Raw genomic sequence first — 20,229 nt, forward strand, 5'->3', positions numbered from 1 at the left:
GGCACGAGTCTGGTATAGGTATGGGGAAGGAAGGACTCTGTGATTCTTTCTGAAATTGTGAGTTTAATAGACTGATGTCAAAGAGGAGCTGTAACCTCATCTGACCCACTGGCTATACATTTTTGTTTAGCCATTATAGTTCAGGCAAGTTGCAGCCAGGAAAAAAACCTAAAAAACAGAATGTAATGTCGGGAGTAGGAAAAGCTAAGAAAAAAGGAGTAGAAACAGTAAATTGTTAAAGATTGTTGCATGCACATCTTAACTCATTCAGTAATGCTAAAGATATGGACTCTGAGCTGAGTGTTTGTAAACAATTCAGACGTTAGCCTTTCTTTTTTTTTTTTTTAAGGAAAGTATTCTGATTTTTTTGTGCCAGAATCCCTTTCTAAGTATGTTCAACATTCTCTGACGAAAAGACAGCAAAAATACTTGATACAATTTATAGAAATTATCACTTTACATAGAAAGGAAAAAACAGCAGCTCTTCTGTTGATAATAAATAAATGTTTTCAAATGCCTGTAGCCAAATCAAGGGAGCATCCAGCTGAACACAGAATCCACAGTTGCTGCTTGAGTTGAGAATCCAAGTGTCCTGTGCTGCCTTACTGTAAGATATGACAAGAAGATATGGCTATCAATATCTCTGAATAAACAGCTGAATGTCAGCTACTTGCTTCTTGTCACACCGTTCCCTTGCACAGATACACTGCCTCCTTATTGCAGTACCCATCTCTTTCCCTTTAAAATGCAAACTGCAACACATTCTTGTGTCTGGTTTTGCCAGAATGGCTCCTGCCCTTGTAACATCAAAAAACAAATAAGCTGAAAACGTTTTGATTTGAAATAAGTGTAAATCACAGGAAAGGAGTTTGTCTTCAGCTAGAATTTTTGTGGTGTTTTTAGGCCTCAGAAAAACAGAATTTGGAGAGCAAGAGCTAATTGTGATTTTGCCGATGCTAACGACTGTCTGTTTTCTGTAACAACTTGCTGTTTATTCGCAGCCAATCTGCCACACTGAAACAGAAGTTAGTAATCACCTACGTGTTTGTGGCCAAACTAAGTAGCCTTTGCAGCGCTGACGCTGCTTACGAAGGCCTGGGGAGTTGCGTGTATTACAACCACTGCGTTTCCTGCCCCAGCCCTGGGAGGAAACCAAAGCAGGCAGCAAGGGTTGGGGGATCTCCTGCTCGCTGGATGCCATGTCGGCTTTTCAAACACACACCTCAGTGTTATCAGGAGTAAGCAAAATAAATAAAACGGCGTGCCTGCGAGGCATCGTGAAGCCAAGCTGTACGTCACAGCCAGCTCACAAATTACAGCTTCTACAGCTCAGCTCACCGCTAAGGCATCTGTAAAACAGTTTTTACTGAATGAAGCATAGAGCAGAGGTGGCACGCTTCGGAAATAATTGCACTGAGCTCTCAGTGATGCAAAAAAATTGCAAGTTAAAAAGAACAATAGTTGCTGTGAATCTGCTATCTACAGGGAAACTTGCAACAGATGCTTCTTTACTGGGATATTATGAAGTCTAGTCTTTCAGTGGGTCAGTTGTGACGTGTATGTAAATAAAAAAAAATCTAAAAAGCTATTGTATTAACATATGGCAATATAATTGAAAAGGAAGAAGATTTCTTCAAAATTATGCTGGGTTAAGATATGACTGCTTAAATTATATTTGGCTTATAGGACTGTTTTAATTATGTAGTAAATTAAATACAAGTAGATCAAAGCTTGCATTATTATATATAGTTGCAAAACCTTTTCAACGACATAATATTTGTAATCAGCTTGTAATAGCTGTAATTTTCTTGTTCCACAATCTCTTGTAAAGAGGCTGCTATACATGAGTCTTAACTTTTCTCTGATGTATGTATTGCAGAAGTTTTTCCTGGATTTCTCTTTTTTGCCAGTTCTTTTTCAGGCTCTTTGAATCTTTTGACACAGACTACAGGTGCGATTGCAGCCCGTCTGGACACACCCAGCTTGCCATTAACCTAACCAGTCTGGGTACCTGTGCAGAAAGAAGCAGCTTGCATACAGCCAGGTTTCACTGAAGCCTTGACATAGCAGATATACTGCTATCAGTCATTGAGCTGGCTAATTTAAATTTCAGTAGATGTCTGCTGTAATTCTTTGTATGCCTGTGGATCTCCATGAAGATAATCTCAGTTATAATTTTCTCTTATCCATAGTTAGTACCTATCCTGTGGGTGTCTTGTCTTTTTTTTTTTCTGTAATGTGAGTTTCATAAGTTCTAGTTCAGCATTTCCTCGTCCTTATCCCAACCATCCTTTCTTTGATATTTATCTCTTTCTCTTTCTTCATTTCTAGTTACCTGATAAATCTTGCAGTACTATTCTCAACTCTCATAATTTGAAAGAATGATACAGGTTTTTAGTAGTATCTTATGTTTCTTAGCACATTGGGAAGACCCCTTTTACTTATTCTGCAAATGTGATGTATTTGGGAGCCTCCACACACCTTGCTGAACTTTAAAGGTAAATTGCAAAGTGTGCTTGATTCATTCTAGGGAAGAAGGTGAGGTTGCTGCATTGATTTCACGGGGAGTAGAATCAGCTCATAGTTGCGTATTTACTTAATTCCTCCAGTATCTGAAATGTGGGTAGACACCTGTTTCAGAAGCTGGATTCAGGACAGAAAGAAGTCTTCCCCTATGGGAAGAAATACTGAATAAAGATTGTCACAAATACCCAACAGGAAGCAGAAAGATCCTTATTTTGTGTATTGTATATTGAGTAAAGCATCCAGGTGTTTTTCTGTTGTTGTGGATTGTCTTTTATTTGTTTGTTTCTCCTTTGCATTTTCTCAGAAATACATAGTTATTTCAGTAGCTTTAAGTAATATCAGCTGGTTTGCTTTTAATTGTTACGTTCATCATTATATACCACATATAGGAAGAATTGCATACTGCATATGCAACATGCAGAAATGGAGCTGAGGAGGTGATATTATCTGGATTGTCATCAGCATCAGTACAAACTACAGCTCTTCTGTACCCTCAATTTCTAAGCAAAGCCCTTGCTGTCAGCAAAATGTCATGCAAAGGGTCCCCTCCCACAGCGTTGTCATACTTGTGTCATACAGCAAAACTGCTCTTGCTGACACAAGGGCTTCCTCACTGGGGTTAGGTTTGGCCCCTGGTTTTAACCCTTAAATGTCAGATGATTAAAATTAGAATTTGAGCCAGGCAGCTGCCCATCTCTGATGGATATAACAACTTAATGAAAAATATACATATTTTATGTTACCTACAGTGGTGTTTAGAATGTCTGAGTGGTGCCTTGGCACTGATGAGCACTGCTACATAGTAGTGCTTGGCATTGCCAATTCATCACCTTCCTCTCAGAAGTGCTTTTTATGCTCACTTGCGACTTGTTACTAAGATGAAATTCAGTCCTTTTTGCACAAATTCAGTAAATGGGATCTTATGTCAAAAAGCAAGACAGGAAGGGAAAAATCCCCAGCATTCTCACCTCAGTGTGCATCTTGCAGGTAGTGCTTCCCTCAGCCACTACTTCGCAGGAGGTTTTTTTGGATCCTTGGATCCAACTTGGTATCCTGCTCAGCGGTCTCAGCTTAAGGTTTCTGAAGGGGATCTTGCCCCAGCACTTCTAATAAATGGCATTGTGAAATACGTGCCTCTCTCAGTAGGTTTTTCCAAGAGGATAAAAAGTTGTTGACTTATAAAATTAAAACTCTGTAAGCAAGCAGAGGAATCCTGGCAATTAATAGAGAAAGAGTGATATGATCAAGCAACTTTTCTTAACTGCTGGAATAGTCTTTTCTTTGGATAATCAGTGTGGGTTGCAAGCTGGAAATAGTGTATTTGGAGTCTAAGAAGGTACATAGCAACATCAGGAAAATAGTACTTGGGCTAGCACTGAGGGCTGGGGGCCTTTTTTGAAAGGATTGTGAGAGAAGGCATGAACTTAGAACAATAGCGTTTTAGAATAAGTCTGTGTATTGTAACTTTGAACTATTTATAACGTGCAGAGAGATAGTGCAGGTACTTGTGTTTTGTGTAATTATGCTTATGCAATCAGCTTTTTTAGGAAGATATCCATTTGACTAGTTTATTTTTGGAAACGTACTCCAGGATGCTAAAATGTGTATCTATATATCTGTCTTTATATGATTTTCGGCTTTGGTTCTGAATCTGTTTTCTGTATCTGTCAGAAGATATCCTTCTACCTATAAATGATACAAGGCTGATTAATGACTAGTGGCAGACAAATCTACAAATATCAAGCTTTTGGCATCATAAATGAAAATGCCGTGCTTTATAAAGGGGGGAGGGGGAGAGATTAATTTCCTGTTTGATTTCGACAAGAAAAAACCCACAGTCTAACCAGATGGAATTTCTTTGTGCTACAAATAAGCAAACCTTTCCTTCTTTCATGGCTTCAATTTTGATATATTTCTATCTAAATTGCTCCTTCCTCAATTTTCCTCGTACTGCTGGGTTCAGAGATGTTCCTTCAGGTGCACAGTAGATGGTGTAAATAATGGAACGAAGCTCTTCAACACTGATACAGATGTGTGTGTATATATATAACTCTAAACATGCTGTGTGGCTAGCCAGGGCAGTCCTGATCACTTGTGTGTATATTCTGGGGGACGTTAGAATAAAATACATCTTGCCATCTTAAAGATGGTTTGGTGCTAATATAGGTAAATGGTTTTATTAACAATTATAGAGAAAGAGTAATTGATTTATGCACTGCCTAAAAATGGTTGGTTGTGGGTTTATGTGAAATGCATTTTGTTTCCTTCAAAATGGTCCATCTGTATTTCGTGTCATGTCATAATTAATTTTCTCAGTTGAGTGTAGTTTTACAATATTATTTTTATTTATTAATATTAATCCATTGGTTTCTCATTTTATCTTGCTTTCTATTCCTTACCCTAACAATTGTAGGTCATGTTTTATTTTATAACATCGGTCATTTTAGTAGAAATTATGATGCCATGATGCACTGGCTTCTTTGCAAAACTTTACTTCCAATCCCTCGTCGTATTGAATTGTATTTTCAGTGTTATGCATGGGCATGTCCTTGACATTTGGTGTCTATATGGTATCTGTACTAAATTTTAATTGTAGCCAGCTTATTACCAGACTTCTGGTGATAATCAGTATAGTTGCGTATGAAGCAGTAAAGTCTAGTTTCTGAATACAGAAAAGTCTAGCTGGGTCACCAACGCTGTTCTGTGTTCTACTTCCAGGCACCTCTCTTTTCTAGAAGTCACGTTTAAAGATAAAGACCATAGTCGTTCAAATTCTCAATACAAAGAAATTTGATCTTAAAACACTTTTTAAAAGAATACAGGTGGGATAGGGGTGTAAAGGAGTGAGTTCCTATAGCTTAATTCACTTTTCTAGTTCTTTTTTTTATTCTCCTGCTGTAATTAAGCAGGACATGGGTGTTGCATGATGTTGTATTCCTTGCCAGAACGGAAGACATTTTAAGGTCAACTGCTGAAGAAAATCAGTTATGATGGAAAACAAATTCTGCATGCATAATTGGCAATACCTTGTAGCACTTACGTGGCTGTTCTCCTCAGAGGACAGGTTGGCATTAATGATGGTAAATTATGACCTGGGCATAGTACTAGTTTTCCTAGTTGTTTCAACAAATCAATGTGCAGGTCTTGCTTTATAAAGCAGCACGTGGCTGGCCTGGGGCCCCAGCGGCTTACAGACCAGCCCCTGGGTTGGTGTGGTTGATGGTATTGCCCATGCCCGTTCCTGGACAGGTAGCAGGCAGCACTTCCTAGAAAGTGAGCTAGGTTGTGGCTTTGTTCCAATACCCTTGTAGGATCATCCCCACTGTATTGAGGAGAAGTACTTTAAACATAACGTGCCAGGCTAGGAGGTAAAGCTGGAGCCTGGCTTGTTCCTGGTGGCGGCTTGGTGGAGGTTGCAGAGGAGCCTGTCAGTGCTGATGTGCTGATGGTTCCCGTAGGTCAGGTGTCGGCAAAACCGCTGTTAGGTAAAGTGTTATTACATTTATTATATCCTCTGTTAAGCATGCTACTTGGAAGATACAAGAGAGGGCTAACGATGTGTATCTAAAGCTGCTGGATTTAGAAAAATCTCTTTACAGGTTACTCTTAATAGCAAGATAATTACACTTGTGGAGAGTGACACAGGTGTGATCATTTCCCAGAATAAAACGCCACCTCTGTACCTGCAACATGCCGTGCAATGTTGCGTGTTGTTGGACTGTAGTTCTGACTGTGATGTTTGGAGTTGGTCTGCAACGAGCAAAGTGTGGGGTCTCCATTTGCTTTAAGGGAAGGACCTTCATTCAGGCTCCAGGAGTCCAAAATTTTGGACATTACTGATCTTTTAAGCATATGAGCAGTCCCACTGAATTCCAAAGTCTTGCTGCATTCAGTAGGATTACTTATATCCTTAAAACTATGCTTATGGGTGAGTCTCAGTAGAATCAAAGCTTTTCTTGCACTGAATTTCTTAGTCCCTCTGTGTATCTAAAATATTTAATCATTCTGACAAAAGAAAAAAATGGTGCAGGAAAGTACAAAGCTGCCCTGTAGTCAGAATATCTTGCCGTTAGTTCATGTTTATTTTATCTACGTTTGTTCTGCAGTTACTAAAATTCTCTCTTACCTGTACCTTCTATGAGAAAATGACTCGCCTTGAAAATGGTGTCAGTTTTGAAGAACAGGTCAGCAGTTTTTCAGTGCACTTTTAGTATGCTTCAGATTAATTCTGGTCATCATTTCTTTCCTACTGGCGTGGGCTGTCAGGCTACGTAACATCCGTGTCTTGTCTGGAGGGGCAGAGGTGGCCCAGGACACCCACAAAGTGTTGTGGTAGAGCCCATCGTACGGTTTCTCACTGCTGAGATGGGAAGAAACACAAGCAAAAGGCATAAAAACCAGTTGGAAATGTCCCCGCTTCCTCAATTCTGTGATTTGGCTTTTGTCCACATCATGTTTTGACACCAAATCTGCTCAGAAGTGCATTGCAGTGCTTGAGCTGAATTTAGGTCAGAGCAGCTCCAGATGCGACACATAACCAGTAAGTGACGATGTGTGTCTTAAAGACCCGTGGTTGTTTATTACTTACACTTCTTGATTTGTTTTCCATTTGTTGTAGGGTTTTCAAGGGTTTGTGCTGAAGGTATTAGAAATACTTAATAAAATTCTGAAGTTTAAAAAACACAGTCAAAAACGGTTCCTTTAAGTGTGAGTATTATTTTTTGCTTTTTGAATATGAGTAGCACTAAGACCTTCTCAAGAGAGCATCTTGTAAAACAAGTAAAGTATCAGCACCTGCCAAATTACGGAATAGCTTTTGCTTTCAAAATACCATCACAATTATGATGCAAAATGTACTTTTTGGATTTACTTAAAAATTCTGTGAATGCACCCCTCTGCAAAGCAAAGTAATTATTTTTCTGAAGGAATTGTGGCCTTTGGGTGCTTTCAAGTCTAATGCATGATACCCTGTTGCAAGACAGACATTTGTTAAGGGCAAGAGATCAGTGTTTACAGTGCTGGTGTTAGGACTGGATTATTAGTAATCTAATTAAGAAGGTTACTAACAATTTGAAGGGATTATAAGATTAGCAATTATCTGTGTGTTTATTTGATTAAAATAAACGCCCACAGATTTGGCTGCCATACCTGGGCTCTGGTATTTGGCATCAGAAATCCCATTTAATTGGAAGTAGAAAACCAAACAACAACAAAACTTTGTGCTTTGATTCTGTTTCTGTGATGACTTTAATAAAATGTCTAGTCCTTAATTAATCTTTGCTCTATTTGCACTGAACTGCAATGCACCTTAGTATTGAAAGCCATTTTGGAGAAAGGGTTTTTGGGGTTTTTTTTGTAGGGGAGGGAAGAGCATTTTTTAAAATACTACACCATTAATTTAAAAATTCATTTCTGAGGTACTGGGCAGAGACAGTAATTCCATAGAATACTCCTTTCCACAGGGCTGGGGTTTTGTCTGTAACTTTGCAGTTTAGGTCTGGTATCGCTTAGTGAATCTTCCCAGATTTATTGTTTGAAAAACATCCAACTCTGTATGATTGAGAGTGTCATCTCATTGTGGAGCCAAGATCCCAGAGGCTAAAGTGAAAGGTCCTCATTCTTCTTCACTCCCTACTTTAGATCCCCCAGTTCTGCCTCCTGAGGGCATTCACTCACCTAAGGAATAGTATGAAGAACTTATGTATTAGAATTTGGTTTAATATGGATTTGCCTGGGGAAAAAAGTCAGATCCTTAGAAGCCATCACAAAGGTGGTTCTTGCCCTCAGGACAGGTGCCGGGGCACACTCCTTCTCAGAGCATTTCTCAGCGTCTGAGCCACAACGTCACACAGGCACAGAGTTTGATGGGAAAAAGATAATCTGGTAAGGAATTTGTCGTTCTAGGAGCCCTCAGGTTTGCGGGGGGGGGGGCGGGGGGGGAAGGCAAAAGAATAAAAATGCATCTACTTTTCTCCCTGAAAATACAAAACTTGTACCTGCTCTCACAGCCGGACCGCAGGATGACCTGCCAATATATCACCAGCTATATGTCATTACGTAAACGTGTGAGTGATGGCTCTGTATTTAGAGAACAAAGGATTCCTGGTTTTCATTTCCACAGGTTACATGCAAGTTGGGAATGCTATTTTTAATCTTCTCTTTAAAAGAGAAAAAAAGAGAGCAAAGACAACATTTTGAGATCTGAACTGACAAGTGGCTTTGGCTTTCTGACATGTATGCCTTATTTGTATATTTCTTCTCGGCCTTCTCCAGCTGCTATTGCATAAATCTTCCACGTTTTTTCCACTAACTGTATGGGTGGAGAAGACAAATTGGGAAGTTCAACTTCCTTCTCGGTGCCTGTTTTTAGGAGCTTTAGAAGTTGTCCAGGATTTAAAATTGGCCTCAGTGGATTTTTTTTTTTTTTTTTGATAAAGTAAGCTTTTATCAAGCCACTGCCCTTCCTTGCAGATGTGTACATGGTACAAAGCAACAGCTCCTACAAAGTGGCAGGGTGACTTTTCAGCTGTGAAGGCCGAGGTTGTTCTCGCAGTTAGCACCACGATACCCTCAGGGCTGGTGATGTTGGCCGCGATCCTGCAAGGAGCTGCACCTGCCAGGCTTCCAGGTGGCTCCAGGCAGGGATCCTCAGGCTGGCTCGGGCACTGCTGCTGCTGTATTGCAGCACTGGCACAGCGTGCCCGGTGCTGCTCAGCCCCTCCTTCCCTAGCTCTGGGGCCGTGGGTGGTGTGCTGGCACTGGCAGCCAGCCTCTCGGCACAGAGCCCACACAGGGTGCAGCGAGGATTGCCTGCGGTGCCAAATTGTCTGTTATCCACAAACCAAGACCCCTTTGCTCCAGCTTTTCGTAAACTGGACCCCCAAAATGACAGCCGCCTGTTGGGTACAAGGTAGAGAGATTAAAAACAGAAGCGTAATGTAATCTTTAAAGTAACTTGAAGCAGGACATAATCACGTCGTTGCATAATTATTTTCCTCATTCCTCAAACCCAACTCATTGTATTGTTGTTTTAATAGTATAAATGCACTGGACGCTGAAAAAAATCAAGGAAGATTGACAGGCATGGAGAGAAAGGTACAGAGAGTGCAGAGTTCAGAATGCTTTTCACAAAATGCTGTATTAATAGTAAACATTAGTGTTGGCATGACTTACTGTCAAATGTACAGGTAGCAGGGTTGTAGGTCTAGTTTTGAACACTAAGTTTTATAACCCTCATTTTGTTTAAATAGCTTGTAACTATTAAATGGAATTAGGTCAATTATTAGCAAGTTGGACATGGTCACCGTATCCTTCTTCCTTCCATTTTTGTAGTGACAATTCATCTCCTTGCTTCAGCTCCGTGCCTTCCTCCAGCTACCTGAGGTAATCACTCAGCCGAGCCATAGGTGTTACGACCAATTGCTTGAATATATTCAGCGGTTAAATACATCCTGTTCTAAAATGGGTGAGATAATGGTGATTTAATGAAAACATGTCAGCAGCATCATTTGTAAAGACACAGGAATTTTCTTATGAGTCTAGTGGTTATGTCTGGCATTTGTATCCGCACTGCTAGACCTCTGCTTGATGTTGTTCTTATTTCCACCTGGTAATTTCTAAGGCAGCTAATCATATATAGATATTTATCTGATACTTTTTCATGTGCAGCTCCAAAGTGTGTTGTGTGGGGGAATAAGAATGATAACCTGTCTGCTCTAGATTACAAGTAGGGAAACCCTAATAAATTCTGGTGCATAGCATGAACAAGTTTGGGAAGAGCAGGCTTTGAGTCCTTCCCATTGAAGGTGAAAGGTGGCCATGTCTCTTCACTCTGCTAAAGGGAAGGCAACAGGTCTACCTCTGAACAATGGGTGAAGTGGTTCTGTTGGGTTTTTGGGGGTAAAATGCTCTGGAACCGCTAGAAGGATGTAAGTCCTCATCATCATTCCGTCCTTTAACTCCTGAGCCATTAATTTTTGCCCTGTTGTGTTAAGTTTTCTTGTCTTGAACATTGACAAAGTAGTATCCTATTCCAGTAACTGAGAATATGCTGGTGAACCACACAGCAGCCCTGCACATTGAAGGGCTGCTCATGAAGTTTGTGTCCAGCATGACCTTTACCTTTTGTGAAGCATGTCCTTCACACAAGGTAAAGGTATGAGAATGCAGTGTTAGAGCTGGGACAAGGATTAAGGAATGCAGAAGGAAAACGATCTGCCACCGCACCTCATAAGCTGCAATAAGGAAAACATAATTTTACCAGGTGTTCTGGAAGGTCTTCATTAGACCACTGTTCCACTGTGTAGGAAGCTAGTCGCCTTCCTGACTTTTCCATAGAGCAAATTTTTCAGTTTTCTTAGTTTGCACTGATGACGTACTTCACGTCTTACATGCAACCCTAGAAAGCTTCTTCTCTGGTAGGACGTGTGTTAGGAGCCCTCATATTCCTCAAATAGTAGATATCTCTAGGAACTCCAGGTCCTGTCTATGTCTTGGAGCCACTAAGACATCCTCATGAGAGCTGGTCCTGTGATCCAAATGTTAAGCCTTGGAACTAGTGCCAGCCCTGTTTAAGCCCAGCACTTACTAGGACTCCAGCCATGTCAATTCTCTGGGTGATGTCAACACCTGACAAACACGTGGTAGGTGAAAGCAAACAGATATGCTCTCATTTTGCTCAGGATTTTAACACACTATTCCTTTCATTTACATGTCACAAAAAATGCATAGATCTGAACACAGTAATAAACATGCATGTGTGTTTTTCTGGCCAGGAGAGTTCGCCACCCTGAAGAGTTCACTTTTCTTCGTCTGGGTTTTCTAGGGGCTACTAGCATCCTCTTTTTTTAATCATCTGGTTTGACTTTTAGACATGAAATCTCTTGGCAGCAAGTTCTCTTGCACTAAGCTTGAACTGGTGCCACAGGTAAACACAAACTTCTCGTGACTTCCTTTTAAGTCTGTGTTTTGTTACCTTTGCTTCTCCTGTTTGGGGATTTTCTGCTTTCTCTTTTATCAACCTATTGAGAACTCCAGTCAAACTGGTTTTTCCTTTCTGGCAATCACTGTATCAGACTTATTATTCCAAACCACTTCCAGCAGAATAAGTGATCTTTAATTTCCAACAACCAGTGCTGTTTCTAACCTGGATTTGGCATTCTTCAGGGCTTGCAGCTCATGGTGGATTTAGTGTACACTAAGGATATCCACAGTGCAACAACTTTTGGAAACAAAACCATCAACCAGAATGTGTAAGTTGCACTGAAATAGTGTTTCCATATCACAGCAAGATAAACTTGCAAGTAACAGGGAAAGCTGTGTTTGCAATGTCCAGTGGAAATACATTTTGTTAACTTTTGACATCCCCTGGCAACCTTGTGATATATAGCTGGTGCTTGTAAACCTGATGCATTTTACAGCTCCAAATATTATCAAGGTTTTTTCTCACAGTTCAGCTTTCCTGAACATAAAAGTCCAAGTTCTTTTTGAAGAATTCACCTGAAGAGGTGGAGATGAGATCTTCTGTGCACTTTAGTTAGTGGGACATAAAACCAAGGTTTTGATCTACCATTCTGTCTAAAGGCACATTCTTCAGGTCCTGATGAGACGGTTGCGTTGTGCCCATGTAGCTCATCTGTTGTTTCAGGTATTCCCTGCTTCCCTTCCAGCGCCAGTCTGTGTAGTTGCTGGAAGATGTTAAACAGTTGTTTCCTTCAGACAGTGGATAAAGAGATGGTAATCTGCCATGCAGTCAGGATCCAGATCTCTCTGGATAATGCAGTATGAGCTTTCTGTTTTCATGTTATTATCTTTTGGTCCTCTGTTCAAAATTGCACTTATAATTGCAGAATGTGCTCTGTGTAGCCTTGACATTGCAGGACTCAAATCTGTGTCTATATAAACGCTCCATGGGTGTATCAATATGCATATAACGATTATTGGCCTAGGACTGTCCTCTTATGAGGAAGAAGAAAGTTCAGTGAAGTCAGTGGATTCAAGCTGGTGTGAATGTGGTCAGAAGGAGGGTTTGCATGTGCTGGTCAAAGCCTCAGATTTTATCAGTGCTTCATTCTTAGTCCATGTTTTGCAGCAGCTCAGCCACTTGCACCCCCAGGAATAAAACATCTAATCACATGCAATAGAAGAATATTGTCCCCTTTAAAATAAATAAATAAATAACCTTCCCTCTTCTTTCTGTCTTTGCCCATCTTCTTCCCTTTTCTCTGAGATCCCACGTAGCAGAAGTTGGCAGATGATGAGTCTCGTTTCTGCTGGAGCCTGTTAACCTTTCCGTGTGAATGACAGTTTTCCAGATTTAAGTCTTAGTCAGTGTTTATATTAAGAAGAGGGTTAATGATGGTCCCCATAGGCCTCTCGCTCGGAAAGCAAAAACATCTGCTAAGCCAAAAAGTGGTTAGTTTGCTAAATTTAGAAGGAAGAAATGCATTTCCCAAAATTCACACTGCTTCTTAACAAATTTAGGGAACCAGTGGGGGCAAGAAGTTATGGAAGTCATACTGTTTGTTCATTTTTTAGTTTAGTTCATGTATTTTCAATTAAAAAAATAAAATGAGACTGCTATTATTAAGCAGAAAGGGGGTAGTACTCATATATCTGAAACGTGTAATGCAGTTGAACTTTTTGTGCATTTGTTTAGGTTAATAGCTGGACACGTGCCAAAGCCTGTGAAGCTTAGAGATGTTCTGCAGTACATACTGAGAAAAGACAACTTGGCAGTGGAGAAAGTGAGGTTAAAATGGATGTCTGCTAGGAAACACATAGACTAGGAAAACTCTTCTATGGATTTTAGCCATTTTTCTTTATCCTCGCCAAAGGCACTCCTGATTGCTGCTAGCTGTCTGGCTCCTTGCAGGAAAGGGTAACCTGGTGAATGGCGATGAGCCCTCGGTGGCAACCATCATCATCTGTCATTGCTTTTAATGTCTCAGCCAAGGTCATTATCTGTAAACAGGGTTTAAACTAGAGTTTTCCTGCTCCATGGGATGACCAGGGAGCATAGTTTGCTGGTACCAGTAAAGCGTCTCGTGATGGCTTTGCTCTTGATGACTTCATGGTGGCTGGGACAACAAAAGGAGATGGGTTATACGCTTCCCTGTAGAGCTGCTTGTGCCACCAGCGGGCGGTACGGACACTGGGTCGACAAAGTGCATCCATCGCTTGCGTGTCTAGGAGAGATCACCATCGGTGGCCTGAGACCTTCCCAGTCTCGTTGCCTCTCTGCCTCTGAAGGAAGCTCAGAGCGGCCGGTGCAGCCGTGGGGAAAAGCTGAACAGCCCAGGGTGCCACGTCCTGGCTGCCACGTCCTGGCTGCGTTTAGGTCTTCCGGGGTCCAAATGCTTTAAACCGCAAATCCTCAGACTTTACTGGCCTGTTAACAAGCCAGCGGGTTTCAGGCATGACTGTACTTCGCTCTCCCTCAGCCTCCCGTTTAACCTTTTCATCTCCTGACAGAACAGTTTCCTTGCTGGCAAGCCGTGAGTTGCTGGTGGGTGAAGGGGCGTTTCTGTGGATAAATCCCACCACTATTTGGTAATCTCCAAGCAGCCCTTTGCCGACCCCAGGCGAGGCAACGTGAGGTCTGCTGGGAGGTCGGTAGGCCTTGGGAAAATACGGTTTTGACAATTGAAAAAAGGATAAACAAGGTAAATCAGCTGCTTCCCCCCTGTCCCTGCTGTCCTCACCCCTCTTCCAAGCGTGTCAGCTACGCGAGCGGCTGAAGAGGCGGTTATAGCGGGTTGGCATTGGTATTGAAATAGATGCTTTTTGACTGCCAGGAGCAAAAGGGAAGTCCAGGGGAGCCAGCACTCTTAGCAGATGCCAAAAATGCCTGACGATGAATACCAATACATAGATTTCTAACCCTCCAGAAATAAATACGCAATTTCGGTAGCATCTTCAGTGTTTGTGCTGGGTATTTTCTTCCGTAACAGCTTCTGGAGCAATTGGTCATTCAAAACAGTAGGTGAGATCCAAAAAGGGTTTCGGTCCCTCTCTTCCTTCTGCCACCTCGTGCCTTCGCTGCTGTGCTTGTTCTTGCTCCTCGTGGGAAGCGACTGCAGAGTGGTGTGGAGGGAGAGAGGGGAAAAACTCCACTACCACATGGAAGCTGTAGTTAAAATTTAGTGACTGTTTAAATTTGACAGGAAAATCCTTAGCCATTAAATTTTACCAAAGTCATCTGAGGGATTTTGGCCAATATTTTCAGCAAATGACTTGGGAAAATTAATCCTTTAGGGGTTGGAATGTTTTGGGGGGCTGTTTTCATTATGTCTTTCTCAGTTACCAGGAAATATATCAGAATAATGTGAGGTTGCTTGAAGCCCAACTGTGGAACCGAAGGTATTCTCGAAACCAGAAATCCATAGCTTCCTATTTCCAATATTGCAGGAAGAATTAACAGGATTGTAATCCCTTAGCTGATAGAAACAAAAGATATTTTATGGAAAGAAAGAAGGAAAAAAAGAATGTCCAAATCTTGATGTTGTCCCTGATAACTGCAACAGGACAAAAAAAAGGTGTTTTTTCAATTTCAGCTCCCTAGAGACCTGGGTAGGTGTTCTCGTGGTGAAATGTCTGCCTCACCTGTGACTTATTGCAATCCAAAGAGGGTAGAATTCAAAGTCCTGGTCCTGGATGGTTTCATATAGTAGATTATGGTGCTTCTGCTGGGTTTTGAGCCTGGCTGAGGAGTTTACAAAGCTCTTAATGGTCCATCAGAAACGTAAAGGTTTGCTGACCCTGAGAACTTACTTGGGGATAAATTTGAGACTCTTCACTCTGAGAAGGTGAAGCTACAGCCTTAAAGATTTGCCACATTACCTTTTTCTTTTAAAGAGATGAGCATTTTGAGGTGGGTTTGATTTCTTGTTTTCCACAGAAACTTTTTGATACAAGGCCTTTGAAATGTTGGGGTGAGAGCATAAAAAATGGTGGAAGTAGACAAAGATTTATTAAAATGTGTAGTTTGTGGTATTGATCTGCAGTTCAGCACTTCATCTTCCCAATTCTTCGGATGTCAAAATACACTTACAAATATAGCATGGGTTTTGTGTCTATCATATTATTCTCAAGACATGATTTTTCTTTTAATTGTGATTTCGTTTGTGGGGTCAGAATATCTATACAGAGCCGCATAGTGATTTACCCAGTGAGAAAAGGATTTTCATGTACGATTACCTCTTTATTTGTGCATTTATGAATCGTTTTTTCAGAATTCTTGTATAGCTGCTACTGCTGCTCAAATTGCCATGGTTTTTAAAGAGAATAATGCTTATTGATAGTTCCCACATGCACTGGCAGGCACATCTAAAACCTGTACTTTTGTGTTCACAGCTTGCATAATATAAAATTTAGAGTTTGCTTGTCAAACTAAGTGTCAGCTGAGTTTCCTAGGAAACTCACTGAAGATATTTATAAAACTACAGATCAGCTTAATAATAGATATAATAATGTCAGTAGCTCGTGATTGGATTTTTTAACTTATCAGTCCATTTTTCTTTGCTTTAATTTGTTGGCAAACCAAACCACTGCATTTCCCAACAGAGCAGTGAAGACCTTCCTTCCAGTATCTTGCCTAATTTATTTTAAAAAAAAAAAAAGTACTTTGTGCTGTTCCATGTAAGGAAATGTAAAACACCCTACTGTAAAATTGCGAAGAACCTAAATGTCATACTAATTATCAGACTAAATCCTTTAATAAATAAAACCACAATTGCGAAGTAGAAATATAAACGTTATATGTTATAGTTTTATTCATGGTTGAGTTGAATGCATGAGTTTAAAGTCCATTGCACATGCATGCAAAGCAGTCACTGCAGAATTAACATAAATCCTGAGTATGGGTTTCTATAGAAGCTGCATAAATAGAAGACCTGTCAGTATTGTATAAAGGCATTATTCTGTGACAATAATTTTATCCCTGGGCTGAAAAAAACAGGATCTAAAAAGAGATAATAAGTAATACTGGTGTCCATTTTTACTCATTTTTCTGCTATTGTGTTTTCCTCACACTGATTCTTTGAGTGGAGACATGAGCGTTGCCACAGTTGGGAGGTATCTTTGTACTTTAGGCACTTTAAATTGAAATTTTAGTCATGTAAATTTAAAATTTGCTGATGTATATATATATATGTATAAAAGAATGTATATTATGCCAGAACATAATTATTAGAGGCATTTAGGATTAGTAGAAATGAACATTCTTTAAAAAGCAATTTAGAAAATTGATTCCAGTTTTCCCATTTTAATACGGTAATGAGAATGAAGTTAGCATATTTAGTAATGAGTTGTCAGCAATACTGACTCCTTATCTCATCTGGAATCCATTACTTGTACCTACTACGTACATTTGCCTGTCAGAGCTATTTTTTGATACTGTGCTAATTAGCCAAGTAAGGAGCTTATATGAAGGCTATTTAAGAACTGATTTTCTTTTGAAAAAGTAAGAATATAGCTTTTTGTGTTTCAGTGTCTAGAAATCTCAGTGCACGTTTAACGTAGTTGCAAAAGAAATCTTAGGAAGCCTGTCCATCACACACTGAAAAGGTTAATTCTCTGTAAAGCTACAAAATTTAGCCAAATCCTAATAGAAGCTGTGTGTTGATTTATTGGATGCTAGTGATACCATTGCAGCTTGATACAGTAGGGTGGCAGGTAAAACCTTGCAAATCATTGCATTTATTTTAATATAGATCGTCTGTGGCCAGCAACCTTATAAGCATAAAATGTTACGGCTGCTACGTCAAGTGATATCTTTTAAGCGCGTGATACTTGTCAGAGCTCACTCTCTCTTACCTGCAGCATTGCAGTTTAGGGCATTTAAAACGGATCCTTTTACCAGGAGGAGGCTGACAATTTTTACATGAAAGACAACTTGGGCTGCTGCGTAGGACATCTGATTAGGAGACTGAACTCATTCCTGACCCTGCCATGGATTATTTGCAGTGTAACTCTGCGTTAATCCTCTGTTCCTTACCATAATTTGCCTGTTTGGAAAATGCAAATGCTAAGAACCAATAACCTTCTTGAAGTGCTTGTTGTATAGGTGAGAAAGATGTGAATTGGTACTAAATACCACATTTAATAATTTTGGATAAATTCTGCCGACATGACCTTGGTATTGGGGAGACAAGATGTATCGTCCCTGATTTATACATCAACTCCAGAAGGAAAGCTTCTGCAAGAAAAACACCGACTCATGCTGCCTTGTGAGGTTTGTGATGGAGTCGCATTTGTGCACAAATACCCACTTCTGTCCACACTCTTAACCAGAGCCCTTTCTGTGTCAGCCCTAGCTGAGGACCATTTTCTTCCCTGATTTCTGTTGCATTTATTGATCCTGAGCTGTGCAAGCGATTGCGCTGCCCACAGCAGTTTGCTAGCTCTCCCTCAGGCTCCTGCCCGTTTTCTGCAGGCTTGTTTAACCTGCCGGCATTACCACCTTACTGCGCTCAGAGACCTGGATTTACCCCTCTGCTCACCTTTTACCCTGATGAAAAGTAGCTGTTTCTGGGCCCATGGGATCAAACTGTTAGGAAACTGTGAAGATGACTTTGAAATGGACTTGGAAATAGAGGAGTGCTGCCTGAACAGCCATGTTAAGGGAAGTTACTCTGTGTTTAAGAGATTCAACTTGGAGGCATTTTCGGTTTAGGATTTTTTGCCTTCTTTTTTCATCTTGTGCGCTGCAAGCATGAGCTGAGAGTTGTGTTAATGATAGGTGCACCAGTTAAAAATACATCGCTCTGCTCCAGTGCCTGTATTAACTGTGGGGGTAACCGAAGTTAAACTTCGCATAATCAATATTCTCAAGGTGCTGAAAATTATCTGACCAAAATGTTCGGTCTGAATACAGCTGCTTTCTCATGGTGACTGTAGCTGACTACAAAGATGTACTTCTTTATGTAAGTTTATGGTGGCTTTTGGCAGGGGAGGAGGTTTGCTAAAAAGGTGATTTTTGTTTAGAGTTTGTTCAGGACAGTTTTGTTATCAGGCACCCCTCATGTTGTGCTAAACAGTGATTTTTTTTTTTTTTTTAAGCAACATGTTTAGCCGTCACACCTTGATCATCCACAAAGAAAAGCTGGGTATTCTAGCCATAGATAGTGCATTTCGTTTCCCTGTTATAACAATGGAGGTTCAAAAAGGAAAATAGTATAAGTAAATATATACGCAGTGTATTTTCTTTTCCTTTCAGTTCATATCCGTGGGAAAGTGCTATGAGAATTACAAACAGGCTTTTAGGGGGGTATTTTTTCAACTGGTCAGTGTGTGTGACCCCTGTGTTAACAGTGAGTCACACTATAAGTCAAGAGTTCACTGTTTTTTTGTCTTTCCCACTGCAATTAAGTAGATTCCACATGCACACCCAAGTAAAATTGGAAAAAAACTTGCCAGTTGGTAAAGAAATCTTGATAATATTGGGGCAGGATGAGTCAGCCGGTGGGATATTCACTGCCAAATACCAAATAACAATGCAGAAATTCAGGAAAGCTTCTGAGACATACGGGCAGTCCAGGGAAAATGAGGCAGCTGGGCTCACACGAAATCTAAGAAATGGGTGAACGTGAGAAAAGAGAACCTGCCTATTTTATCTATACATATAAAATCACATTTTTATGTCCTTAATACTGCCATTCTAACATGTTCTAGGAAACAATTAAAGCTTGAAAAGATTTTTTAAGTAATTGGAGAATGTGGTTCCCCCCCTTTTTTTCTGGTTCCCTTTTCTCTTGCCCTTCCCTGCAGTTGTAAGTTTCTGTTTCACCGTACGCATCTCACTGAGTTATGGTGACATAGACTCAAACAGGTTAACCTCTGCTTCGTGTTTTGCTTTCCACTTCTTATGCTTTAGTTGCAGTGTTCGAAGGCAGCATGTCAGTCCAAAGCTATTTGTATATATTAACAAGCATTTCTGCTAACATTACTGAGGCCATCATTAACATAACATTATGCTAGATTAGCATTATGCTAAATAAAGGCAACCCTTAACCCCATTTTCTTTTTTAAACCTCAAAATCTTTTTTATGTCTAAACAACTATGTAATGTTATATGACACATGGTTAGTCTTGGTATTTTTTAGTGGACCTCACCAAATTGTAATATTTAACTGCATTTGGACTGCTTGTGGGTACCGCATAACGGTAAGTGTAGAAGCGCTGTAATGAAACAAAGTCTGGGTAAAAAGTTGTTTGGCTCAGGAAATGTAACCTCCATCAATGTACGTAAATCATTGCACTCATACCTTTACCATTGGACTTGTGTTTTGCTTTGCAGCGGGAGTCTAAACCAGAAAAGGTAGTGACAAGTGTTACACTAGACAGTATTTTACATATCTAAGTGCATGTTTATTTTTCTTCTAGCTTTTTAGAAAGAATTGACAGTGTCAGCATGGATGACTACACACCCACAGATCAGGTTAGTATAACTTAATGGGGTAGGGTCTGAACCAAGATGCCCATTTGTATGAATTCTTTATGTAATTTATTTTAGTCCCAACAGCAGCTGAAATAGGGCATACCACATAGTACCAAAATACCATCTAGCAGTTTAAGTAATGGATGTTAAAGAAGAGTCTTTTTGGTGGTGCAAGCTTGTTTTTTACTGTTACGATATGTAGGTCGGTGATTCCTGTAACACATCTGTTATTTCTTCTTGCTTTCTATTCTGTGTCCTGCAAACAA

At 40.3% G+C, this 20,229-nt stretch overlaps 1 protein-coding gene across 3 annotated transcripts in view; it reads left to right on the plus strand.

Annotated features, from left to right (window-relative positions):
• The window catches only part of GNAL (G protein subunit alpha L), a 197,269-nt gene that overhangs the window by 159,153 nt on the left and 17,887 nt on the right, over positions 1 to 20,229 (plus strand). For all 3 annotated transcript variants that reach the window (XM_030012134.2, XM_030012135.2, XM_030012136.2), the window contains exon 6: positions 19,909 to 19,963. In XM_030012134.2, the coding sequence (XP_029867994.1) occupies positions 19,909 to 19,963 (55 nt within the window). The remainder of the gene's footprint in view (positions 1 to 19,908; positions 19,964 to 20,229) is intronic.

The sequence above is a fragment of the Aquila chrysaetos genome, chromosome 4 (genome assembly GCF_900496995.4).
Source record: "Aquila chrysaetos chrysaetos chromosome 4, bAquChr1.4, whole genome shotgun sequence".
In the NCBI taxonomy this organism is placed as follows: domain Eukaryota; kingdom Metazoa; phylum Chordata; class Aves; order Accipitriformes; family Accipitridae; genus Aquila; species Aquila chrysaetos.